This window comes from Corythoichthys intestinalis, chromosome 7 (assembly GCF_030265065.1).
Source record: "Corythoichthys intestinalis isolate RoL2023-P3 chromosome 7, ASM3026506v1, whole genome shotgun sequence".
Taxonomy (NCBI): Eukaryota; Metazoa; Chordata; class Actinopteri; order Syngnathiformes; family Syngnathidae; genus Corythoichthys; species Corythoichthys intestinalis.
Genome location: NC_080401.1, coordinates 43,331,600 through 43,359,369, shown reverse-complemented (window position 1 = coordinate 43,359,369; position 27,770 = coordinate 43,331,600). Strand labels below are relative to the sequence as shown.

Here is a 27,770-nt window from a genome sequence, read left to right as displayed (position 1 = left end):
TCCATTTTCAAATAATTGCTCCCACAGTTGATTTTTTTACACCAAGCGTTTTACCTATTGCAGATTCAGTCTTCCCAGCCTGGTGCTGGTCTACAATTTTGTATCTAGTGTCCTTCAACAGCTCTTTGGTCTTGGCCATAGTGGAGTTTGGAGTGTGACTGCCTGAGGTTGTGGACAGGTGTCTTTTATACCGATAATGAGTTAAAACGGTGCCATTAATACAGGTAACGAGTGGAGCCTCGTTAGACCTCGTTAGAAAAAGTTAGACCTCTTTGACAGCCAGAAATCTTGCTTGTTTGTAGGTGACCAAATACTTATTTTCCACTCTAATTTGGAAAGAAATTCTTTAAAAATCAAACAATGTGATTTTTTCCCCCACATTCTGTCTCTCATGGTTGAGGTTTACCCATGTTGACAATTACAGGCCTCTCTAATCTTTTCAATAGGAGACCTTGCACAATTGGTGGTTGACTAAATACTTATTTGCCCCACTGTACTTAAATATCTGCAGAAATGTGAGGGGTGTACTCTTGTGATACACTGTATTTTTGCAAACTTATTTTTTCTTCGATTGAATTTTTTTTTTTTTTTTTTTTTTGGATTGAAGTGACTTAATGAAAAAAATATTTTTAATGACACTTTTTTTTTTTTTAAATCTACCTTTCCATATTTTTTTAAGCCACATTATGCAGTGCAGTTAGGAGTGGAGCAGCGTGTGTGTGTTGGGGGGGGTGCACAGTGAGGAACTGAGGATACATGACGTCACGAGCATCCAGCATTAGGCAGCAGCAACGGAAAAAGCAGGATCGAGCATCATCTCCCTTCTCCGCCAGCGGTCTTCGCCCTCTCCAGCTCTCCCTCGCGCCGACCACAAGGCTCTCCGTTCCGGCCATAAGCATGAGCTGTTCCCCTGCCCTGCTCGCGGCGCTCCTGGCGGGCCTCGCGGCCGCCGCGTCCTCCCTGGAGGTGTTCGATAACCAGCTGGGCGACATCAGCTACTGCAAGAAGCAATGCCAGCTCCTCGTCAAAAACAAAGGCCCCGCTAAAGTAAGACATGACTGCAATGCATGCGAATGCATGAAATTGATGCAATGTGACTAGTCATTAGGAATTCTCGATGTGACACGGGTTTTATTTTAGGCGCAGCGTTATCCTGCTCGACCGATTTTGAGTCAAGCATTGCGGATGGAAGCGTGTCCGAGAGGCCGGTAGATGCACAATGGGTTTTGCAACACTGGATGTTTTTTTTTTTTCACCCACCCTCAGGTGTGGCCCTCGTTCGCATCCTGCTGCGGGACAATGGGCCCGCAAGCCCGTGCGGACCGCGACCCGGGATATTGGAGGATGTTAATAATTCAAATAATTATTCTAATTAGGTCTATGATGTAAAGTGGTGTTGTCAGTAAACGCGGAAATGCAGCGGAGATGATGACAAGGCTGTTATGATGCTGCATGCCTGTCATGCCAAAGTTGGCCACCAGAGGGTGCTGTTTCTCATCTGATTCGTGTTGACACTTTTTCTCACGGTCCTAAGAAATAGTGACCATGTAAGAAAAAAAAAAGAAAGTAACTGCACTGCAGTAGTTTTGGCACTCAAATATCTGTCTTTTACCATTGCATAGGTTTCCATCCAAAATAATGCATCTTTTTTCCTTAGCAATTCTGCTTGCGACATCACTACCATAATTGATTATTAGTATTCCTAGCTTTCTAGTTCTGCGCTAGCTAGTACATGTTGACAGAATAACAAAACGGTCTCACAACAACATCAGAATAGATAGCCTATGGGTAGCATGGTAGCAGACTGCAAAAATCTGTGGCACATTCTGGTTGTGACATCATTTTGTTTGGAGATTTTTTAGTGGGCGGGGCAAAAACCGTGGGAAAGGAAGATTAATTCAGTTTTTTTTTTAATTGATATTTGTTAACATTTTAGTCTGCTCTCATTTTGAAGTCACTTACTGTAGTTTTTCATTGCACCTTTAACACATTCATCAAATCATCATGTTTCAGTTTGATTGTCGGTAATAGAAGAGTCAAAATATATTGGACGTCTGAAGCAGTCGACGGTAGCCGTTGAGTTAAGTAGACTTTTCTTTTTAAAGTAAAGGCAGTATCTAATTGGCCGCTATTCACGGCAATAGACACCAACCCAATTATTATAATAAAAAAAATAAATAAAACCAAATCTAAATGATAAAAATAAGCAAAAATATTGCAATATAGTAAAAATGCACGATTACCGCATAATAAAATTTAAAAAAAACATTAAAAAGTTGTCCAATCAATTAAAAAAATATATATATATGGCGGAAAACTCTCAACACTCAGGTGACTTAAAGTTCTGCTCTAAGACCCCCAATTTGGCCAAATTTCAAAATTGTCCGATATGCATGTGTGATACATCATTGGAAAGCTTAAAATCCCAATTGTCTGGGGGAAGAAAAAATTTGAACAGGAGGGCATCTAAAAAAATCGCTTACGTACCTCTTTTCGATCCAAAAACTCCATGTAGCATGTATCACCGAGTGTCAAGACACAGCTGTGAATGGCCACAGCTGGATTTTTGGGTGAAACATGATAATATAACAAGGGTCACGATGCAGAAATCGCAGACATCAAGGAGTGGTCGAGATTTGATTTTCATATAGTTACTCTTTTAAACTTTTTTTTTTTTTTTTTTTGGTCGATTATTATCATCTAAAATATTGGGGAAAATGCGACAGTAACGAAAAATATACAATTAAGCGATAGTTATGAGGTAGATATCCGTGACTTATTTACAGAAGCTACATTTTCCATCGTGACGTAATTTGTTTAAAAGTTTAAAATATGCAAGTGAATTATTTTTTTAAAGTCGTTTTTTTTAAACAAAATATTAGACATCAATTAATGATTCTAAGCTAAAAATGACAGACATTTCGAATAATAAAAACAATTACTTTCTTTTCATTGCTAGGTTGACACAAAGCGGTTGTGGAACGTTTGTAAACTGGGGTTTCCAGGGTAAAACGGACAAATTAAAAATAGTTCGGGGGCTTAACACACCATGAAACTGCTATGGCACCATATAGACATATTGTTCTATCAAACACATCAGTTCTTTTGGCTTAAAATACAGCAGTTTATTTTAAAGAGGGGTGAAAGAGCAGAAACTGCATTTTCAACCCCGTCTGTGTTTTCCGCCATATACTGTATATATAAACAGTGACGCAGGTAGTGGGGTGCTGAGGGTGCTGCAGCACCCCCTAGTGTTGGGGCAAGGGTGTTTTGGTAGATTGTTTTTGTGTTGTTGTTAAAAATAAAACATTGCAAGAATAGTGTATTTAACTTTGGAGATTAAATATATACAAAAAGTTTTTCTTTTTTTGTCAATAACATGGTTACCACCTGACACCTTGCTTGATACCAGGTCACGCTGAATAAGGCACAATTGGAACGGAAAAGTTAACTGTTGACAGAGGAGGTGTTAAGATGGCTCACAAAGGAATTAGCGATTTTTACAAAAATAAAAAATTCAATTCGAGGTCGAAAATGAAGATGATTATGATGACAGTTCCATAAATGTGCCCAGCGAGGAAAAGTTTGCTCCAGTTTAGACTGTGTAGTCCAGAAAGGAAACCTTTGGTGTATTCAAGTAGGTAAGACATGCTTGCATTGTAGCAATAGTATTGTTTGTTATTGCTGTTGAGCTGCTGCCGTGCAGAGTGCTGTTGAATATTAGTGTGCAATTTATTTTAGAGTTGTGAAAAGGCGGTGTTAAACCAAGGCTTATTGGCCTTTTTCGTTTTCAAATGTGTTCGTATGTCATTGCGCCATCTAGCAGCGGGGATTTGCATTACAATGCACGGTGCCTTTATTTCCGATACAAAAACTCCAACACACAGTGTAGGTGAAATAGAATGCTGTCATTATAGTAGCGTAGTTGTAGTTGTGTGTACTATCCAGCATGCATGCGTACTGCCATTGTGCATATCTTGTATGGAGACTTAAATGGCTGTTTTCGGATGGGAAAAAGTAAAAAAGATCCTCAGCTTCCCCTGCTGTTAGTGACTTCCAGCGCCCTGTATATATATATATATATAAAAAAAACGTTCATATAAATAAATAAACAGAAATGAATAACAATTTAACAGATAATATCCATTGCTATTGATATACAATTAGAGGTGCAACACTTAATTGATTAATCAACAACTAATCGATTAGCAAATTAAATGACAACAATTTTGATAACCAATTAATCGTTTAGGACGTTTAGGACAAATTTGTCTAAATTCTTGAAATTATAACATATATATTACTTCATAGTTGTAAATACTATCAGATTTATTCATGATATTTTTGTGAAGTCAAAGTTGGACATGAACAAAAATCTATTACTTTGGAAAACAACAATTCACATTTTTTCCAATTTTCAGACATCTCACTGTCTAAACTAGCTTCTTAATAAAGCTGCAACAGCTTATCGATTAAATCGATTAATAAATTAGTTGCCAACGTATTTGATAATCGATACAGGTGAAAGAAATAGTCATCCATTTTGTCTTCATTGCTACTTACGCCATGCCGAAAACAACTTTGAGGTAAATTATGAGGGTAATTGAAAGAAGTGACATTTATTCGGTTCATCGAGTAATCGTTTAATTAATAATCCGATTAATCGATTATGTAAATAATCGTTAGTTGCAGCCCAATATACTATATATATTTTTAAAAATACTTAGTAAAAAAAAGTCAAAAAATAATCGAATAAAATACAATAAATATAAGATTACAAAGATGTCCAAACCTAATGGCTTGTAAACAAATTATAATTATATATAATTAAAATTAATTATAATAAAAAAATATTGAAAAAAAAAATCACTCATTCATTCATTTTCCATGCTGCATATCCTCACTAAGGTTGCAGGGGGTGGTGGAGCTTATCCCATCTAACTATGGTCAGTAAATGCTGAATTTGTTGCCAGACAGAGCTATTTAACATGGTGTTCTTCTCGTATAGGACTCCATAATGAACGCCTGCTACCGCGGCTGTCGACTCTACTCCATCTGCCAGTTTGTCAACGGCAACGCCGGCTTCAACACCAGCAAGGACGAGTGTCAGGGAGGTGAGCGGCTCCATCTGTGGCTCTCAGTTTGATTCCAAGGATACGTCACCTTGGTGTTACACATTTCTTGCCATTGCAGGGATCAAAAGCAGTACAGATTGTTTATTTATGCTAGTTTACAGTATATTCATTGATTTTTAAAAAATATCAATACTCACCAGAGATTAGATGAATTAGTTTATCCTTTTATGTGTGTCGGCAGCGTGCCAGGAGGCTTATGCCAAGCTTTTGGAACAGGACGCGTGCAACACCGGCTGCGCCAGCCAGCCGTCTGAACCCGAAATCAAGAGGAGGAAGGTGAGAAAATCTTCTCACGTGCGTGAAGAAATGTAATGACAGAGATCTCCCCTGCAGCTCAAAGCAATGACCCTGCGCCCCAAGCCACCTTCTGTTATGGAGGCCGTGTCCAGTTGGTGCAATGACATCGTCAGCTCTGCCCAGAGTTTCATCTCCTCCACTTGGACTTTTTACCTGCAGGCTGATGACGGCAAAGTTGTTGTTTTTCAGGTAACTTCTTGAAAAGCTATTGTCATCCATTTGAAATAGGGTATTATTTAGGGCTGTCAAAATTATCGCGTTGACGGGCGGTAATTAATTTTTTATATTAATCACGTTAAAATATTTGACGCAATTAACGCACATGCACGCTCAAACAGATTAAAATGACAGCACGGTGTCATGTCCACTTGTTACTTGTGTTTTTTGGTGTTTTGCGCCCTCTGCTGGCGCTTGGGTGCGACTGATTTTATGGGTTTCAGCACCATGAGCATCGTGTAATTATTGACATCAACAATGGTGAGCTACTAGTTCATTTTTTTGATTGAAAATTTTACACATTTTATTAAAACGAAAACATTAAGAGTAGGGATGGAAATCGAAATCCGATTCCAATTCGGAACCGGTTCCGAGTGTTTCGAGGCCTCGACATCACAATGAAAAAGCCTTAACGATTCCTAAAGACGCGTATTGCGTCGTGACATGTGTTGTTGTCCAGACGCATCAAACTAGCATGGCGCCAAGAACCACTCGCTCCAAAGTTTGACTACACTTCACCAGAAAAGAGTGTGAAAATGAAAGGTTACGACGGGTAAGCACGAGCATTGCAGCCATAAACATAACAATGACAGCACGTAGGTTCAAACGCTCGAAAGTGTGTCTTCACTTCACGAGGAAAAATTACAACAAAGCGACTTGCAGTCATTGCAAGGTGGAAATTACTGCATCGGGAGGGAATACGACTGCGCTGTCCTCACAGGGAGGCTAAGGCTCAGTCCTGGCTATACAGCTAGCTAAACTCCCAAATGACGATGCAGAAGACGTTGGTATAATTTGCTGACTTTATTCAACCATCACTTGAAGAGTGAAACTAAGAATAGAAATGAAACAAATCAATTTCGTCCCCAATAACAAACAGGTTTGCATCAACGTAAATCAGCGATGATTAGCTGCTAATAACAGTAATAACAAATGGTTAGCATTCGTTCGCTAGCATTAGCACATCGTTCAAACCACTACACAACTGGATTTAAGTGTCCGATCGCGAGTGGAAACACAACAACGACAACACAAAAGATGATACATACAGGCGTTGCCTCAGTAGATATTAACATTAACAAAGAACGTAGGCTCGTAGAAGTGTTTCCCTCTCTCACTAACTCGCTCACTCACTTGGATGCGGCATTTCTTCTTTGGGTGTAAGCGCGCTCTTCTTCACGTGAGCGCGTTCTTCTTCGCGTGAAGAAGCGCAAGGGCGCCCCCACTTGAGTGTGTAAGCGCCACAAAAACTAAAAGGAATGCAATTCAATGTAATGGTAAAATACTACACGTTAACCCAGTAGTCCCCAAACTGCGGCCCGCGGCCCAAATAGGTCCGTCTCCACATTTGGTCCGGCCATTTTGAATTTTTTTTTTTTTTCCTCAATCGTGTTATTTATTTCCTGGCCTTTTCCTTGAATAATTCAGAGAGGGTTATTTGGTTATTATCTATTTAATTAATAGTGTTTTTATTATTAATTATTATTATTATTATTATTATTATTATTATGAATCCAGAAAGGGTTATGTGGTTGTGGCTTTCTGAAAAACAATATTTTTTTACATTTATGCACTTCTGCAATCGTCACACTTATTGTTACAAACTGACCCCGGCCCCTCATCAGAGAAGGGAAAAGTTATGTGGCCCTCACAGGAAAAAGTTTGGGGACCCCTGCTTTAACACATATTGCCAAAGGCAGAACAACAACCTATCTGCCAATATATACCAATATTTTTTATTTCTATTAGATAAATGTTTCAGTAAAATGTTACACATTCTTGTGTATTTGCCACTTATTGCCACAGTTAACATTGAGGCTTTGGGCCTCTTTTGATCTCGTTTTGAGTTTGTAAGGTTGTGACTTCTGATTAAACAAACTCGATGCCAATCAAAACGTTTGTTCTTCTTTTTCCCCAAATTAGAATCGATAAGAGAATCGATAAAGAATCGAATCGTTAAGCAATATCGATAATGGAATCGGAATCGTAAAAATCCTATCAATTCCCATCCCTAATTAAGAGTTTTAATATAAAATTTCTATAAATTGTACTAACATTTATCTTTTAATAACTACAAGTCTTTCTATCCATGGATCGCTTTAACAGAATGTTAATGTTAACGCCATCTTGTTGATTTATTGTTATAATAAACAAATACTGTAGTTATGTACAGTATGTTGAACGTATATATCCGTCTTGTGTCTTATCTTTCCATTCCAACAATAATTTACAGACAAATATGGCATATTTTATAGATGGTTTGAAATGCGATTAATTATGATTAATTAATTTTTAAGCTGTGATTAACTCGATTAAAAATTGTAATCGTTTGACAGCCCTGGTATTATTATTTCATTAGGTGCCATCAACAGGGTGGCAGAAAATGATCACTGAAATACGGAATAAGTCCTTATTTTATATGTTTATGAATAAGATAAATAAATAAATTAGGGTTGCAGCTATTGATTATTTTAGTAGTTGATTAATCAATGACCTAGTTAGTTCAAATAATCGAGTAATCGGATAAGGAACATGAAAAATTAAAGTACCTCAGCTGAGCTTCAAACAGTATAAAAAAATAATAAATGAGGATCTAAGTACAACAAAAGAACAATTGGCTAACTTACACAACAAAAGACTGTAGCTTAAATGCTATAAAATGCAAACATTAAAAAAAAAAAAAAATTTTTAAACAATGCTCTTAACAAAGGGTTCAAACACATATTCCCACAAAAAATGGCTAAATATACCTATAAACTAAATTACTAATGCATTAAAAAAACAATAGCTCAAACAAAAACTTAGCTTATGTTGGTCTTAACAGGAGTCGCTGGATTCAGCCATGTAAAATGAGTTATGTCATATTCACTGTTGCCACTAGAGGGCAGTATATCCACCCAAATCAATAAAATTCTATGCAAACACTTTCAAAACAAACCATTACAATGCAACTTTAAACGTATACTCGAACCAGCAAAATTTTATTCGAATCTTTTTTCTAATCGAATTACTCAAAATAATCGATTAATTGTTGCAGCACTAAAAAAAATTGTCAAACTTGCTACAACACAATATGGAAGTTGTGGTTAAATAATTTTGGACACAAATGTACACCCCATCTACCAAATGAAAGGATAGTATAAAAAAAACTGTTGTTTTCGTCTAAAATGACAATAACGAAAATCGTCAAACAATTTTAACACGGCAATGACGTAACGATGATGTGAGAGAATTTATTCATGCTTTAAACACAACCATTATATATTTTATGTTGAATGCTTTTGTTATGCTTGCATGAGAACATTATAGCATAGAGTATCATTGTTAGGACAATCTGTTGTAATCTTTTTGAGTGGGCCTTCTCATAGCCTTGACGATTGTAGACGGAGTCAATATGCCCAAATATGAACTGTCATTTTCCTGCTGTTTCCAATATGCCCTGAATGAGTACAATACAGCAACTGTGGCTTATCAAACTTCCTGGCCACAGCTGGTGATTCAAGGTTATAGCTTAAGGTGGTTTTTCCCTATGAGAGATGTTTTTCTGTAACTTGAGATGTTTTTACTAAGTTTTCGGTTTCGTTTCTATGGTGCCAACCCATAAATAGAGGCATGCCATGTATCTCTCTTTGGTCCAAATGCGGAGAGGCACTTTGTGCGTTATTCCGCGTCTGTACCCAAGAGGTCTTGTACTAAAACCTACTAAATCCATGGTTGTGGTCGTATTTATTTCTCTAATATAGCTATCGAGGTAACACTTGTCTCGGAGTTCAAACTTGAACTTCCCTGACAGATGATGAGCTAAAAATATGGCTTGGGAGACTAGAACATAATGAGACGAATACCAGTTTTCGTGACGAAACGACAACGAGACTAACATTTGACATAGTTTCTCTCATGTCCACCATGCGTGACATTTTTGTATTGTACGTGGAGTAGTCAGCTTGCATCGTAGCAGTGCTCACCGGTGTTAGAAATTGCTTCAAGCTGCGCTCCAGACTGGTAGTAAGATTTTTCTTGTATTGACCAGGGAGAATATGCAATGTTGCTTTAGCCTTTAAAGGTCTGTGCTAAGTGATTATCAAGTACTTAAATCATTCACTCCCAGCCATTTTCACCGGAGCAAGGCCCTTCGCTTCCGGCCGTTTTACTGGATTTTGACTGATTTTGCAAGGCCCACAGAAAATTCTGTTCCGTTGCTATATAAACATGGAACCCACCAAAAGAAAGCTTAGACTCTCTTCTTTCAGCAGGAGAAAAATTAAGTTCATATCGTTTTCCATTCTTTAGAAATCAGCATTAGAAAATAGCTTGGTTTGAGCAATTTTCCAATTTCTGATGAAAATACAGAGAAATTGAGCTTTTTTTGAACGCATACATTTCAAACATAACTTTGACTTTAACACAGCTATTTTTTGCTTTAGTTACATCCCAAACATCTGAATAATGTTTTCCTTTTACAAAATAACAAACAACAAGACAAATAGAAGTTTTGATCGCAAAGTAACAATTTATTTACACATAACTAAACTGTTGAACTATTTGCACACATACCAAGAGGGATGGCTCTCGGCTGCTCCCGGTTGAATGAGGTGGCTCCCAGTAATCTGATGAGTCAGGATCAAGATCGGTCTCATTTTTTTCATCATCTTCATCGTTGGTTTCAAGCTCGGGCTCAGGAGTAACGAAACGTGAGCTCCGCAGAACTGGTGGAACCTGACGCTGTTTGGCCGTCACCGTCTATCTCATCAAGATAGTTTTTTTTTTAATCCTTCTTTGACGATAGTTTCGTTTTTTTTTTTTTTTTTTTTTTAAACACTGCTCCAGTGTCGTTTGCATTTTTTCCGATTGTTCTCCACATTTTTCTCAAATTCTCACGCGTCTTCACAAGATCCCTCCAACTTCCGTTTCCTGACTATTTTTCTTCACTTCCTTTCTTGGCCCGAGATTTCTCCAGGACTGGCCAGCCCAGTCACCAGACATGAACATCATTGAGCATGTCTGGGGTAGGATGAAAGAGGAAGCATGAAAGACGAAACTCAAGAATGTTAATGAACTCTGGGAGGCATGCAAGACTGCTTTCTTTGATGTTCCTGAAGACTTCATCAATAACTTGTATGAATCCTTGCCGAATCGCATGGATGCAGTCCTTCAAGCCCATGGAAGTCATACAAAATATTAAATTTGTATCTCACAGCACCACTACTTAATTTTCCTATGTTGTGTAACATATTTTTGTATTTGAAGTACTTTTTTTTGTTCAATTATCACACTACTTTCTAGAGGTGTGCATTGGCACTGCCCTCACGATTCGATTCGATTACGATTCGGAGGGCCACGATTCGATTCGATTTGATTCGATTCAGAGGGTTTCGATTCGGTTCGATTCGCCAATGCGTCGCGATGCATTAAAACCTGGGATACATTAAAATTCTAAAGCAAAGCATATTTTTCGTGAATCATGAGGCAACACAAGCGGTCAGACATTAAACAACTTTTTATTGGCTCTTGTGTCACTCCTGGTTGGAGTCAAATGCAAATACTTTCATATATATATATTAAAAAAAAAACAGATCACAGCATTTAATTCGTGCTTTGAATGAGATCAGGGCTTTCTCTTTTTTACACACAGTATCAGCCTTTCACACAGTGCAACATCTGAACTCCTGTGCAAAATCAGTAATAACAGTCACTGTATTTCAGTCACAACGACCCATCAATAAAAATATTCAAGTAAATATTAAAGAAAACGACAAAGAAAATATTGTAGTGCAGCAGCATCTTTATCGCAATATCAATCCAGGGATCAGTTCAGTTGCAAACAAAACATCAACTAAATTACAATGTAGAACAAAAGTAAAATGTAGGCCTAGCCCACTATATATGTGCAATAGAGGTTAGATCGGGTCTAAAAAATCCAGCTCGACCCGACACGGCCCGCTGGTATCAAAGTCCAACCCGAGCCCGAGCCTGATCAATTAACTAGATTTGCAGGCCCAGCCCGAAAAGCCCGATTTTTTGTTTTTTTTTGTTGGAGTGACGCGGAAAAAAAAAATGCAGCAGCAGCAATTTATTTTCATTTCTTCGAGTTGGCAGAAAAAACGCGTTTTCTTAATGTTTAAATAGTCTACATATTTTTATGATCATTATAAAAGCATTTACACAATGAAATAGCGCTGGGAAAGTTTAATATAAAAAAAAAAAAAAAAACGGTTTTGCAGACACACAGAGAATATTCAAAAGGATCACATTTCTGTTGCCTTTGTGTGCATAAATAAAAGTGTCCTTCGTAACGAATTCTCAGTTGGCAGAAAAAAACGCAAGTTTTCTTATTGTTTAAATAGTCTACATATTTTTATGATCATTATAAAAGCATTTACACAACGAAATAACGCCGGGAAAGTTTAATATAAAAAAAAACATGTGGTTTTGCAGACACACAGAGGAGAAGATTCAAAAGGATCACATTTTTGTTGCCTTTGTCTGCATAAATAAAAGTGTCTTTCGTAACGAATCGCAAGCGCCACAGCGGGAGGAGAAGAAGAAAAAGTGGGCAGCGCCACGGCGTTCATGTGCGTGCACAAGCATATGCACAATACAGAGAGCCTGCTCTCGGTTTTATCCCATTTTTAAAATATTTTTTTTTTTTATAATTTGTTAGTCGGGGCGGTGGCCTGACCCGACCTGACCCGAACGTGAATGCTTAACATTTTGGGCCCGACCTGACCCGTTCGGGTTCGGGCACAAGATCTAACCTCAAAGAGATAGGACATAACATAACAATGGCTGAAGCGAAGAAAGAGGGAGCGAGAAAGATTATCGATGCACCTAATACATTGAAAGCAGACATCTGGAGACATTTTGGCTTCTACGAGGTTGGTGGGAAACTTGACCAGAGGTATGCAGTGTGTAAAAAATGAAACATGAGAATAATAATACAAATGGGGAAACCAAATCCGTTGCATCACCGGAATTGCGCAGGGAAGATTTTTGAACGTACTTATATATTTTAAAATGCGCTGAATCGATTCGGCTTGTTGCCCGCATCAAATCGAATCGTCCATGCCCCGCATCGGGATGCATCGCCGCATCGATTATTGTTGACACCACTACTGCTTTCTGTAGGCGACAAAACATTTATCTTGCCATAATTGAACCTTTATGTCTTCATTAAATAATAAATCTTTTTTCAGTGAAACATATTTTTGTACATTCAACATCATTTGGGAGGGTCTTTCTGAAACCAATTGAATAATTAAAAGTCAGGTTATTAGCAATTGTTTCTACAAAATGGATAAGCGACAAGACTTTTGTCAGGGACTGTAGTTCAATGTTAGCTTCTCCATGCTAATTGTGAGTGTGTCCATTTTGTATTTGTGTGTTGGCAAAAAAAAAAAAAGACCAAATGACTTACTTAAATATCATAAATCAGAGGAGTTGTAAGTTAATGTTACACTATATTTGTAAAAAAAATTATAAATGATGACTTGCATTATACATTATTGAGTGTCTCATTTTGAATTCAACGCGTTTTTGAAGGTTGAGCGAGCAAGGGCGCGAGTGAGGACAACGCGTTTTCTCCGACAAAATCGCAGCTCGTTAAAGTTATTTTCAGCCGCGCCACTTCCTCTCAGCTCTGTGACCATCCTCCTCGGAAGACCTCTTGTGCCATAAAATCCCTTCTTTTTCTATCAGCAGATCTCTACGTGGAAGAACAACAAACATTTGACTATAATTAAGCTAGGGTATAAAGAGTTCCTGGGAGCTGTTAGTAATGATATGTGCTGTGAAACAATATGAACGATTTTAGTCTCGCCCGGCAACCACTGCGTCCAAACTGCAGATTGCAATTTGGGCTGCGTAATTAAAGGACGGCTGGGTTTATGCGCACTTGATGACACGTTGAAGAGCAGCGTTTGCTAGGAGAAGTCGGATACGCGGACGCCGCAAATGTTGTTTTTTGTTCGCTTGGAGACTATAATTTAGTGTTTGCTTTTTGTGGTGCGGACCTCATTTAACATACGTAAATGTATACCGTTTTGAATATTTAGATGTGTGACAGAAAGTGTGTTTTTTATGTGTGTTGTTGAGGGCGTTAACAGTGTGATTGTGGCATCGAGGCATGGGCAGCGGCCAGGCAAAAATCCGTCTTTAATGAGGTCTCCGGGGAACAGAACAAACGCGCATCACACAGGAGATGGCGTATGAGTGCAACACTGACGTTATGTGAAAGATGGGGAAAAGCTGTAAATATGATTATGAATGGAGTTGAAATAGGGTTTCAACTATTTTTAACCAATACTATCTTTTGCTCCCGATACCTGGCTGTGTGGTATCAGCCGATGCTGGTACTGTACAAAGGGCGCAGGTTTTCATAGGGCAGGTATGGACATAACACGACCAACTTTTCAGGATGCGTAAATTGTCCCCACCAACTTATAAGCAACCTTATTAGCATTATACAATGAATTCAGTTAAATAGGCCATTTAGACTGTTTTCACATCATGTATGCTGTTAGGATAGAACTTACTAGGGTTGTTCCGATCATGTTTTTTTGCTCCCGATCCGATCCCGATCGTTTTAGTTCATCTGCCGATCCTGATATTTCCCGATCCGATTGCTTTTTTTTGCTCCCGATTCAATTCCAATCATTCCAGATAATTTTTCCCGATCATATACATTTTGGCAATGCATTAAGAAAAAAATGAATAAAACTCGGACGAATATATACATTCAACATACAGTACATAAGTACTGTATTTGTTTATTATGACAATAAAGCCTCAAGATGGTATTTACATTATTAACATTCTTTCTGTGAGAGGGATCCACGGATAGAAAGACTTGTAACTTTGTATATTGTAACTAAATATTGCCTTCTAGTGTATTTGTTGAGCTTTCAGTAAATGATACTGTAGCCATGCCCAAATGCATGATGGGAAGTGGAATCATGACTGTGCGTAGTGCTACCAATTGATATATCTTCTCTGCGTTGGGAAATAACATAAGGTGTTAAGAAAAAGATCAATTGCCACCTTGCTTCCCCACATTGCTTCCCATGATATTTCTAATCGTCGGGAGAGGGATTGTAAGGCTTTAGCCAATTAAAAAAAGGCTCCAAAGGCTGCCAAAATTCACTCTACTCATTTTACACTGCCTTTTATCTCTCTATATAGGTAAAACGGCGTCATTACAGATTGAGCGCGACAATGCGTGAGTGGGTCGTGCAGCGCATGCATTAATTGCGTTAAATATTTTAACGTGACACATTTTTTTAAAAATTAATTGCCGCCGTTATCGGGATAAATTTGATAACCCTACCTTAAACCTAAACTTAAGACACTGGATGAGTGGAACATATTATGTCTGTAACGTTAAATACAATTAGAAAACGATTTAATTAAAAAATATATAAATATTAAAAAAGGCATGGCCGATATTTTTTTGCCGATTCCGATACTTTGAAAATGACCCGATCGATCGGGACATCTCTAGAACTTACCCAACGATATTCAGTTAATTATTTTTCTTATGTCCAGACATTATTTCCCCTTTTTCTCTTGCTGAATGTGCTGGTCCATTTTTCCCCTCGAACGCACTTTTCTTTGGCACAAGCGCAGCCCCGACAGAATAATATCATGCCACGTCCTCAACCCCCTTCGAAGAGGAGGGATATTACCGTATTGGCCCGAATATAAGACGGTGGTTTTTTTTGCATTGAAATAAGACTGAAAAAGTGGGGGTCGTCTTATATTCGCGGTCTAGACGTTATACCCATTCACGACGCGAGATGGCGCCAGATAGCATTGAGGCGATGTTCTGTCATGACAGATCTCAGCTACTCTCAAGTTTAACCAGTTTGCATTATTTTATGGCAGTGTTTTTTAGAGCTGAGAATCTTTGGCCACCTAACGATTCGATTACGATTACGATTCAGAGGCTCTGATTCGATTATAAAACGATTATTGATGCACCCCTTCCTTTTTTTATTTATTTTTATTTATTTATTTATTTTTAATGTTTTGTACATTAGTTCCAAAATTGTTCAAAAATCCTCTCAGGCTAAAGCAAACTACTATTTCAGTATCAAGTGAGCATATAACAGTAAACAAAAATAATACTAATTAAAATACTCCAGTCCCCATTCTGTATCAGCAGCTTTAAACTACATTCAATTAATTTAATGTTGTGAATCAACTGTTACAGTTTTTAAAACTGCTCCCGTTATTCCATAATTTCCCTTCTGTCTACGTTTGTCAAAGTTTTAAAACTATTTCATCATTTAAAGATAGATTCAAGACAAAATTCTGCCGATTTAGGAGTATTTTAGATAAAAAGTTAATTAGATTCGCTACAACAGAGCCTTCTAGAAAAGTCACTGCTTTAGTACTGCTTTAAGATGGCGGCTGTTTTGTAACGCCGGAAATTCTGTCATTTCTCGTCTCGGTTTAATAATACATGTTCTAAAACCGCCATCGTCTGTCATTTTGCATCTAGTTCTACATATATATGATATCTACTGTAGCCGTATGTTTGTAGCAACTAGCAACTGGGCGTTGTTTGTAGCGGCTGTCGGCCGCAGTCAGGTATGATTGTTTTTTTATCCGGCGCCCTAGGGAAGGCGTAGCGCAATGTCTGTGGGAGCTGTTTTGTCAACTGATGGTGGAGTCTATGCATAGGCGGAGTTGGACTTTAGGGGCAGGGGGGGCACAACATGTTGATGACCCCGAAATGCAGTGTCAGCAATAAAATTAACTTACAAGAATATTTATAATAATATAATATATAATAGATTGACAATGAGCGTTTTTTGTTTCCCATCATTCTTGAGGGGAAGTCTAAATCAGGCTGCTTAGGCAATACTTTTCCTCAAGATCGTCATCCGTTGAATATGGTAGGTCCACCGGTGTCGTGCCAATGTAGTTACCCTAGTCAAAAATTGTATCCCCTGGGCGGAGCCATATGAAGGTAGATTTATGTCTTTATTATTCAATCAAAAAAAATGTTGCTTCAATAAAAAAAAAAAGTTGCTTCAATTAAAATAAATATTTTCAACAAAAAAAAAAGTCGCTTTAATATATATATATTAAAAAAAAAGTGTTTGAATGCAAAAATAGATTTGAAACCCAAAAAAATATGCATGTGAAAACTATTTTTCTTTGAATTTTTTTTTTTTTTTTTTTTAATTGAAGCAACTTTTTTTGATTGAAGTAATGTTGATTTGATTTCGGGCCACATTTTGGCTAGGACATTTTTGTCTTTATTATTCAATCAAAAAATAAGTTGCTTCAAAAAATATATTTTTAAAAAGAAAAATCGCTTCAATCAAAAAAAGAAAAATTTCAATCAGGGAAAAAGTTTTTGAATGCAAAAAAAAATTTGAGATTGAAAAATTTGCATTTGAACACTTAATTTTGTATCGAGAAAGTTTTCTTTGTTTGAGCAATCCTTTATGTGTTTGGGCCATATTATGGGTAGGACATTTGTGTCTAAATCATTTAATCTAAAAAAAAGTTGCTTAAAAAAAAAAAAAAATTCAATAAAAGAGAAAAAAATCATTTGCAAAATGAAATTGCTGTCCCCTATTTTTATTTATTTATTTTATTTTTTTATGGGGGGGGGGGGGGGGGGGATTATAGCAAAGCAAATGACCGTCTAAGTTGCTAGTCACATGATCTGTTTGAAGTCTAATTTTGACCGATTATAAAAATATATTTTTTTGGTCATTTCATTAATATTTGTAGCAGTTTTATTGCTTTACAACTTGTATATTTGTAGCAAAGTCAATTACATGCAATTACACTTTTCGGCCACCTGGGAGTCTGGCCCCTCTGGTCCCTCCGCAAAATCCGCCCATGAGTCTATGGGTAAATAATCAAACGATAATGTACTTAAGAATCGGATTAAATGGGACTGCACATCCTAGTATATGTTGTTTCTAAATATTTGAAAGAAACAGTTCTGAAACATTAAATTTCTGAACTGCTCTTGATTAATGACTGTAGTGGATTAAAAAAGGTTGTATGAACATTTAACTCATTCTTTCTTGTAACACTAGAGCAGTGGTTCTTAACCTTGCTAAAGCTTTTGAACCCCACGAGTTTCACAGGTGCATTCACCGAAACCTCGGGAATTTCATAATAAAGCCATTTTTTAACGAATTCAAAACTGAGCAAGCTAACATTTTAGTGCATTCCTGTTCAAATTTCTTCCAGTTTTCAAATTTACTACAAATAATTTTGCCTTTTGCTGTTTATTTTCACGTTGGAAAATTAAAGTCATTTCATTTCGCACTGTTTTTTTGTTTTTGTTTTCATGTCTACATTTTCATTTTATTGTTGCGTCCTTGCATCACATACTATATTCATTGCGTAAAATGAAGCATTTTTTAAATTATCTACGCAGTTCACGTTGTTTGCAGATCTGTTATACTTCCTCACATTGGGTGCCAGTCAACCTTCCACTGAGCAAACCGATTTCTCCTCCCATTAGATAGAGGGCTACCAGTTGAAAGAAATAGAATAAAGCCTGTAAATTGAGGGCAAACCAGTCCAAAACCTGGTGTAAAATGCCACTTTGCCTGGATATAGTCAATGTACAAAATAGAGCTCTGCGTTTCTTACCCTTCACTGAACCCCTGAGGCTTACTCACCGAACCCCTGAGGTTCAATCGAACCCCAGTTAAGAACCACTGCACTAGAGTGCAACTAAATTAGGGATGTCCCGATCCAGGTTTTTGCACCTCCGATCCGATATCAATATTGTTTTGCACTTCCGATCCGATACCGATACTGGCCGATACCGATTACGGCCTATCTGAGCATGTGTTAAAGTTTATTTAGCCTCCTTACTTAGTTGTCAGACTCATGTTGAAAAGAGTTTTAGTACTCTTGATAACAACTAGCCAGCTGAATTAGGTGAGTTTGAATAACACACAACGGTTGGTAACAAGAAACTGACCTGTTTATTCAGTGACAAACACAAAACATTATAAATAACAAACAAAAATGGCATAGTCAGTCAGTAAAACGTGCAAATAATATTGTAAACTGTCTTAAAAAAGCAAAACACACAAACAACCTCAGTGGAAAATCCCCCAAATCCCCCAAGCTATTAAATGCTTTTAATGTTTCGTGCATTAGTTACAATAATTGTATAAAAAGCCTCTCAGGTTTAAATAAACGACTATTTCAGTATCAAGTTAACATTTTAAAACAGTAAATAAAATACTCAAGTCCCCATTCTGTATCAGCAGCTTTAAACTACATTCAATTCATTTAATTTTGCGAATTAACTGTTAAAGTTCTTAAAATTACTTCCGTTATTCCATAATTTCCCTTCTGTCTACTTTCGACATGTGAAAGTTTTAAAACTCTTTTGAAGACAGATTCAAGTCAAGATTTTGCCAATTTAGGAGTATTTTAGATTAAAAGTTAATTAGGTTCGCTTGGAAGGTTCACAACAACCTACTAGGGAAGTCTCCTGCTTTAAGATGGCGGCTGTTTACTAACGCATCTAGTTTTCCATACTTCAATCTTGCTAACGCAGTCAAGTCTGTCGTTTTGCATCTAGTTCTATATAAATATGATATCTATTATCTCCAGTAAAACGACGTTGACGTAGTTTATAGCGGCTGTCAGCAGCAGTCAGGTATTCTTGTGTTTTTTATCCAGCGGCATGAGTTGAGCTAAAGCCGTGAGTCGAGCATTGGCATTACCCGGGTGACAAGCATGATGTTTACTCTCGGGACGCAATGTGGTCCGTTTCTCATTGCGTCCCAAAGACCGCGCTGTGTATTAGTTCCGCTTTACTTGACATATTTCAATAATCGGAATTTGGATGTTTGTGAATCGTTCTCGAATCTTCCACGGCCGAATCGCTCAAGGATGTAATGACAGCTGGGCATGTTGTACCGTGGTTCTAAGTGTTGGATGGTGCGTCTTTACTCACGAGAGAGATAATGGCTCGTCATCCAGAATGAATTCTTCGGCAATGACTCTTGTTATTCCCTGGGCTTTGGGACTGTCGAGTGCCAGTTTGTCACACATAGCAAAAGTTTCTGCCAGTGTTAGTTGCGTAGGACCTTTCTTTTTGTCTTCGGTTTTCTTAACATACTCCTCATATTGTTTGTGGTGGTATTTCGCTAAATGCTTGATTAGGTTGGTTGTATTAAAACTTCTTACAGCTTTACCACTACGCTTGACTTTATTGTGGCATATGTTGCACTCTGCCTCTTCGTCTTTGTCGTCCTTTAAGGTGAAATGATCCCACACAGCTGACATTTTTACCGATAAAGTCTTTCGGTAAATTGGGAGACGGTAATGTAGTGTGATCAAGGTGTGCCGTAAAATGCGGACCGGATTTTAGGGAAACCGAAGCAAAAACTGGAATGGATTATGTAAATACCGATGCGCATTTTTTTGCCCATATCGGCGTCCGATCCGATCCAAATATCAGATCGGGACATCTCTAAACTAAATGGTTTAATAGTGTCTTCTTTCTCGTCCTCGTCGTCCTCAGAGCCAACCGGAGATGGAGTACTCTTTTCCCGAGCTGCAGGCTCCTCGCTCCGATGTGGCTGACGGGCCCTGGCCTCAAGTGCACTCGCACACACAGAAGCCTCACGGTCAGTGCAAGTCTCTAAAAAAAACCTGTTCTTGTAACAGATTCCAAAGTTTTATCTACTAAAATATTTAATACCATTCTTTTAAGCCGACTCAATCCTTTTTTCCAGGTGTGAGGGGTCGTGGCGAGAAGTCGGGCTCCAAAACAGGAAGCAGAGGCAAGCATCAGGTCCAGCATGCTGAAGACAGTGCCGCCGCTGCCGAACATGACTTCCTGGGCTGCATGTCGAGGTGAGCCCTGATGGTTATTCCCAATATGCACCGCATACTCAAAATCTCCACTCTTCAGGCGTTCGGGTCTGCCACGTTGGATTTTGGCGGCGTGCCTCTTCCTCTCCATTATGGTCATGTTGTGGCTCAGCTGTGCAAGCTTGGTCACAGCGCCAGACCAGCACATCAAGACGCAGGTACCAGTACGGCCATTTGAACTGGTAGTGTATGATCAGGTTTCAGTGCCAATGACTGTGATAGATGTCCAATCCATTTTGCCTGGGAAGGCTGGCGGTCAATAATGATCGCAGTCTAAAAGGATTGGACGTCTGCTGCTGTCAATGGCAGCGAATGAATTAAGTGTATTTTTTTTACATGAATAAAATATATACAGTAAATACAAATAATAAATGATAAATGATAGAAAATAAAACTTTTAAAACACCGTACTTTCTTCCATCACCATGGTAAAATATTATAGTCAACTTATTAGTCAACGTTCTTTAGTAAACACTAGAAATGAGTTGGTTTCATCAAAATTTTTCCGTTAAAAAAAAAAAGTAAAATAAAGATAAGTAAATTATATAACATTAAAAAATGAATCCAATATATTTACTGTGTACTTTTTCAATACTGAGAAAATAACAATTATAAAAAAAAAATTAAATAATACATTTAAATAATTTAATGTCAACATACAATAAAAATAAAAGTAAAGTTAAATAAAATACAATAAAAATAATATTGAAAAAAATATGTCCAATCCATTCTTTTTATTCTTACTTTTCAAAATAAAAACCCCAACAATTACAAAAAAATAACAATCATAGAAATGAAAAAATATACCGTATGTTACTAATATATAATAATTATTATAATAGTTACAAATTTCATTCGCAAATGAAATTTCCAGGATTTATTTTCAAAATATTTTATGACATTAATATTGTAGAAAGTAACTTTTTGAATAATAGTCCCCTTGAGTGACCACTGTCCCTCAAGTGGAGTCCCTCAAGACCACTGGTTTTTGTTGCGATCAGTATTGTCACAGATTACTTAAAAAGTAATGTAATTACTGATTACGCCTAGAAAAAGTAATCTAATAACTGTACTGATTACTTCATTATCGAAGTAACTAAATTACTTTAAAAGTAGTTTATCAGTTACTTTTTACCAATTGTTCTCCCTTTGCCGCCTCAACAAAAGAATGACAACAAAAAAATATCATCGCATGTCATTGACTTATCGATAATTTAATTTAAAGGGGAAAATCAGAATTTTTCACTTAAGGCTTAATCTGCGAGTTAGCGGAGGTTTAATTAGTCGATGGAGTTGATTTTAACCGCCAATTGACTCGTGCTAGCTAAGCCACTCGGGAGCCCTGAAACTAACAAATAACTGACAAACTGAATGGAATTTGTTGAAATCAACTCCACCGACTAATTAAACTCAGCTAACTCAAAGATTAGGCCTAATGTCAAAAATGTTTAATTTTGGGTTAGGGTTAACAGCATATCAGTGCCAATGTAAAACAATGCAAATTGACGGCACAATAATCAAGAGCACAACTCAACACTTGGCTCGAATGTGCACCCGAACTAGCAGCCTGGCCCACGCTTTTCTAAGTCCCAAAACAACAGGCGCGTGTGACTCGAGACCAAAACAGGAAGTAGCTGTGAGTGGTTACCAAGGAAACACGTACCAGGAATGTTTTTCTAGCATTTTCTATTCAAAATGCTCTTTGTACATGACTTCAATATTCTTAATTCTACATACATTATGAGGCAATAACAAAATACTTAAGCACAGACACTGAGGAAACTAACTTTAATCAGATTACTGGTTTGGAAAAATGAACCCATTAGATAACTCATTACTAAAAGAAAGTAATCAGATTACAGACGCGTTATTGGCAACACTGGCTGTGATGTCTCATTGGTGAAACTGAGACAGCTATTCTCGGCATCTTTGGCAATAATAAAGTCAATATGTAGAATAACAAGGAAAAATGTAATGACTTTAGTGTAGGGGTGTGCCATCATAGGCACCACACGATTCGATTCGATTACGATTCAGGGTGCTACGATTCAATTTTTGAACGATGATCACGGTACTGACGATTATCACGGTTATCACGATTATCACGATTATCGATGCATCGTACATTACTGATTAATAAAGTAGCCAAACAAATTTATGTCCATTATTTATTTAAAATATCCTTATGATTCAACAGGAACGATAGAAACATGCCCATACAACAAAAGGCTGCCTTTAAGCTGCTTTTTTATTTATTTATTTTTTACAAGAAAGTGCAAAAACATTAACCATTTTAAAGGGAGTACTTATTTCTCTCAATAATACAATAAAATTTACACTGGTGGAATGAATTCCACATTTTCTGTGTCAAAACAAACAAAGTGTCTTGAGAAATAAGACTTCTTTTAACCAATACACTTTGTTTTCGCAGTGTTACCTCCCTTGTGTAACTCTTGGAATGACAGGTGGAAATCACAACTGCTCTTGATCACTTTTAACTTGTGGCGTTTATTGCCGAGCACACACACTCATTACAGCACGCACTTTCTTCTCTCCCTGCCCGCCCATGCGCACACACGCCTGTCGGCTCCCAGGCAGCACTTGCAACGACAGATTTCTGTACTATTTCGCACGTTTGTAGTGTTACCGCTGTACTTAATCATGGTTTTACACGTTCTGCATATGAAATACACGTTAGCGAATTAGCTAATTAGCTTAGCGCTCGGCGCTAACTACTAACATCTCATAAACAACAACAATAAGGGCTAAACAGTACAAGGGGGTTCATGTACTCACCTCTTATAGACACACACAGGTCTTAGCAACACACTCAGGACATTTTTCAATTGAAATGCCTTAAAACTAGTGCTGGACATCTGAAAGACAAGGAGCAATGAACTATCTCTCTTCCCCTCTCATGCAAAAAAAATAACTTGCGCACAAAAGCGCATCCGCCGGTGTTGTACCAGTCGCGCTTCTGGTCCTGCCTGTCTCATACACAAGTTTATTTTCCAGTCTTATAAAAAGGCGTAAATCTCTCTCCCAGTAAACGTGCGTCCGTTAACGGTGTCCGGGCGGCAGACGTGTCTTGAATTTCGTTCCGCTACGAGCGGCTGTCATAAAGTTATGAGGAAAAATCATCGTTTTTGAACCTTAATGAATCGTAATCAAATCGTCACGTGTCGAATCGCGATGCATGTAATAATCGATTTTTTTGGAACTCCTCTACTTTAGTGTAGCCCAGATTAGCAGAGTAAGAGTAATGTTTCTTCTTCACAAATCTACTCAAGTAAAAAGTATTGCTTGGTAAAACTACTCTCAAAAGTACATTTTTCTCAAAAAGTTACTCAGGTAAATGTAACATAGTAAATGTAACGTGTTACTACCCACCTCTGGAAATAATTAATACATTTTGACTCCAAGTCAAGATTATAGGTCCATCACAATCAATGGCAGCTAATGAGTTAGGAATCAATAAACTTTGTTTTATGACTTTTACCCCGCTATTTGTCGCTAGCTGAGCATCAACGGTGACAAAGAGTTCCTCGACGACGTAGAGCCCAAGGTCAATCCGTTCCAGCTGAGCCCTCTGCTGGCTGTGAGCATCAAACGGGCGTCCGTCGACGGCGACCAGGAGGCCGGACCGCTACCAGTCAAGGTGGACCTTGACAAGACGCGTGTCTAGAAGATACCAGGGATTCCCCTCACTCAGTCACTGGATTTATTTTTAATATTATTCTTATTTTGAAAGGAGCACAACACCCTCCGAGTCATAGTTATTTTGTTGTTTGATTGGATGGCCGGTCTGAGGACTTTGGTGTCTTTTCTAAATTCATCGTCCATTCACCATCTCCCATTCACGGTCACGAACGTCCAGGTACGGCCATCAACTTTGTACTCCACGCTCACCTAGCATTTTGTCCTCGCAAAGAGCAGAAAGTATTGTATTCATTCTCAAAGACTGAAGTGCCATGCAAAGTCATTGAGCTGCCTGTAATATACATTGTAACCATAGACATAGAGGATTATTTAACAAGGAGTTTTAGAGCCTCACTGAAACTAAAATGGCAAAATCAATACCAGATAATATCAAAAGGGTATTTTTGCTCTGAGAAAAATGCCAGCATTTTTTGAAAAATAGAAAAAATATGGATTGAAAAACAAGTTAAACTGGAAGTTTTTCTCTAAAAGAGAATACAGTCAAGCAGTGACTTCAAAACACAATTATGACTTTGAATAAAGCACTTACCATACAACTTTGCCATCTGCTGATGTGAAGCTGCTCTGTTCAGTTGCCTTTCAGGTGCGCGCTGACAGTGACGTCACACGTCAACCGTTATATTTCAGATTTTGAGCACGTCCGGTCTGCACGGTCCGCCCCGGAACAGTGGGTAACCTATCATTTGGACTGTGATAGTGCTGATCCGGGCCGCGTCTGGTGCACTGACAATAAGCGGGAGTGATTGCTATGCGATCTGGCAAGTTGAGGCTAGATCCGGCTTGCAGTCGCCTGCTATTAGGGAATATTTTCCCATGTTTGGCAGGAGGAAAAAAAAAGAATCTGAATAAATCAAAAAAACAAACAAAAAAAAAAAACAAAAAAACAACTAAATTTTCTTTTGCGGAAATAAAAAATCTCCCTCAAAACATTCTAGTTCAAGAAATATAAATATGCATACATATAAATTTGTTCATGTAACTTTTTTTGTTGTTGAAATTTTGAACAATCTTTATCTAGTTTCTTTTTTATTTTATTTTATTTTTTCCCTGGGCCTATTGTGAAAGCCAGGAAAGATAGTTTTGTTGTTTAAATCTATTGTTCTTTTGAATTGCAAAATTCCCCCCAGAAATAGTCTTGCTGATTTCCATAAAGTCACTTTAAAATTATCTGACTTTATTTGTAAAATAACAAGAATTCCAGATACAGTGGGGCAAATAAGTATTTAGTCAACCACCAATTGCGCAAGTTCTCCTACCTGAAAAAGATTAGAGAGGCCTGTAATTGTCAAGATGGGCAAACCTCAACCATGAGAGACAGAATGTGGGAAAAAAAACCAGAAAATCACATTGTCTGATTTTTAAAGAATTTATTTCCAAATTAGAGTGGAAAATAAGTATTTGGTCACCTACCAACAAGCAGGATTTCTGGCTGTCAAAGAGGTCTAACTCCTTCTAACGAGGTCTAACGAGGCTCCACTCATTACCTGTATTAATGGCACCTGTTTTAACTCATTACCGGTATGAAAGACACCTGTCCACAACCTCAGTCAGTCACACTCACAACTTCACTATGGCCAAGACCAAAGAGCTGTCGAAGGACACCAGACACAAAATTGTAGACCTGCACCAGGCTGGGAAGACTGAATCTGCAATAGGTAAAACGCTTGGTGTAAAGAAATCAACTGTGGGAGGAATTATTAGAAAATGGAAGACATACAGTACAAGATCACTGATAATCTCCCTTGATCTGGGGCTCCATGCAAGATCTCACCCCGTGGCGTCAAAATAATAACAAAAACGGTGAGCAAAAATCCCAGAACCACATAGAGGGACCTAGTGAATGACCTACAGAGAGCTGGGACCACAGTAACAAAGGCTACTACCAGTAACACAATGCGCCGCCAGGGACTCAAATCCTGCATGCCTGACGTGTTGAAAGTCTGTGTTGCCCAATAACAGCCCCAAAACATCACTGCTCTAGAGGAGATCTGCATGGAGGAATGGACCAAAATACCAGCAACAGTGTGTGAAAAGCTTGTGAAGAGTTACAGAAAACGTTTGGCCTCCGTTATTGCCAACAAAGGGTACATAACAAAGTATTGAAATGAACTTTTGGTATTGACCAAATACTTATTATCTACCATGATTTGCAAATAAATTCTTTTTAAAAAAAAAATTCCCACATTCTGTCTGTCATGGTTGAGGTTTACCCATGTTGACAATTATCCATGTTGACAATTACAGGCTTTCTAATATTTTCAAGTGGGAGACATTTTACACACTTTTGCACAATTAGTGGTTGACTAAATATGTATTTGCCCCACTGTGAAAGAAAATAATTTCACATTGTTTCCTGACTATCACTTTTTTTCCTTGAAAAACACTTTCGCAAAATCAGAACACGTTTCCAGCTAACATTACAATATTTTTTTCTCTTAAAAATCACTTCATTATGATACAATAACAACTTCCCGAACATCACAACTTCATCATGGTAGTTAAATTGAAGTTTTCTTGTCAGCGTGGCTCTAAAATTACTTGAAAATTCTTGTATATTAACTTAAACGCATACGATGTAAATGCTCCCATTATTACTTCAGGTGCTGTTTGAAGTACGTTCAGTATATACGATATGTGTGCCGTGTGCAATCACAATTTTGTATGTCCCAATCAGAAGCACACGGTGTAGCCAATTCAATTGTTTGTGTGTGATGGAGCACACTTTGCTTTGTGCTTTTTTGCAGTCCTTTAGCGCTCTCGGAATCCCCCAAAAGAAGCGTGCATGCCCAGTCAAGCTTTCATAGTTGAATCCCGATTGGCCGTATCTTCACTAAGGCTCGTCTCCACTGTAGATAACTCACTTTTTTTGTGCTCTTATTTACCCTAAACATGCCTAGAAAGTGTATAATACTAACAATCATTGGCAGAAGGAATGTCGAGATGATCAGAAGGACTTATAAACGACAATAATAGCAAAAGCCATTCCATCAATCATGAAGTGAACATGTATCACAAAGAATATGATGTGAATTTACAAATATTGAATTGGTTCCTTTTTACTGCGCTGTTCATATTCAATAATTGCAACAATGAATAAAGTCTTTTCATCGACAATAACAATGACGAGCGTTTTTTTTTTTGTTGTTGTTGAAATTTTGATTCCTCAACAACTGTTTTTTTTTTTGTTTTGAAATCAAGACAAAATTTATGAGAATAATGTATGTATGTACAGTTATGTGAAAACATTAGGACACCCTGTGGAAACCTGTGTGTTTTCTAACATATTGATCATATAGATATTTAATATCAATTTTAACAAGCTTGAAAGATTCAAGTAATAGAACTACACAATTAAAACAAACAAAAAAAAATTTTTTTTTTGTGACTTTCTGTAAAATATAGAGCTGTCAAAATTATCGCGTTAACGGGCGGTAATTAATTTTTAAAATTAATCACGTTAAAATATTTGACGCAATTAACGCACATGCCCCGCTCAGACAGATTTAAATGACAGTACAGTGAAATGCC

At 37.6% G+C, this 27,770-nt stretch overlaps 1 protein-coding gene across 1 annotated transcript; it reads left to right on the top strand.

The window, feature by feature from the left end:
• The first annotated feature begins 727 nt into the window (after positions 1 to 727).
• tmem59l (transmembrane protein 59-like) lies at positions 728 to 27,388 on the top strand. The gene is made up of 8 exons (XM_057841983.1): positions 728 to 1,047; positions 5,009 to 5,114; positions 5,317 to 5,411; positions 5,469 to 5,621; positions 20,170 to 20,275; positions 20,384 to 20,504; positions 20,563 to 20,680; positions 24,040 to 27,388. Exons 1-8 carry the CDS (start codon positions 757 to 759, stop codon positions 24,205 to 24,207), a joined length of 1,158 nt encoding a protein of 385 aa, XP_057697966.1. The 5' UTR covers positions 728 to 756; the 3' UTR covers positions 24,208 to 27,388.
• Positions 27,389 to 27,770: the final 382 nt, after the last annotated feature.

What these genes read in the sequence shown, in the direction of transcription:
- tmem59l (XM_057841983.1), top strand. Translation starts at nt 757, where the DNA reads ATGACGTCACGAGCATCCAGCATTAGGCAGCAGCAACGGAAAAAGCAG. An exon ending in GCAAAGTTGTTGTTTTTCAG is followed by an intron (nt 5,622 to 20,169) that starts GTAACTTCTTGA and finishes CGTCGTCCTCAG; the next exon opens with AGCCAACCGGAGATGGAGTA. An exon ending in TTCCTGGGCTGCATGTCGAG is followed by an intron (nt 20,505 to 20,562) that starts GTGAGCCCTGAT and finishes TCCACTCTTCAG; the next exon opens with GCGTTCGGGTCTGCCACGTT.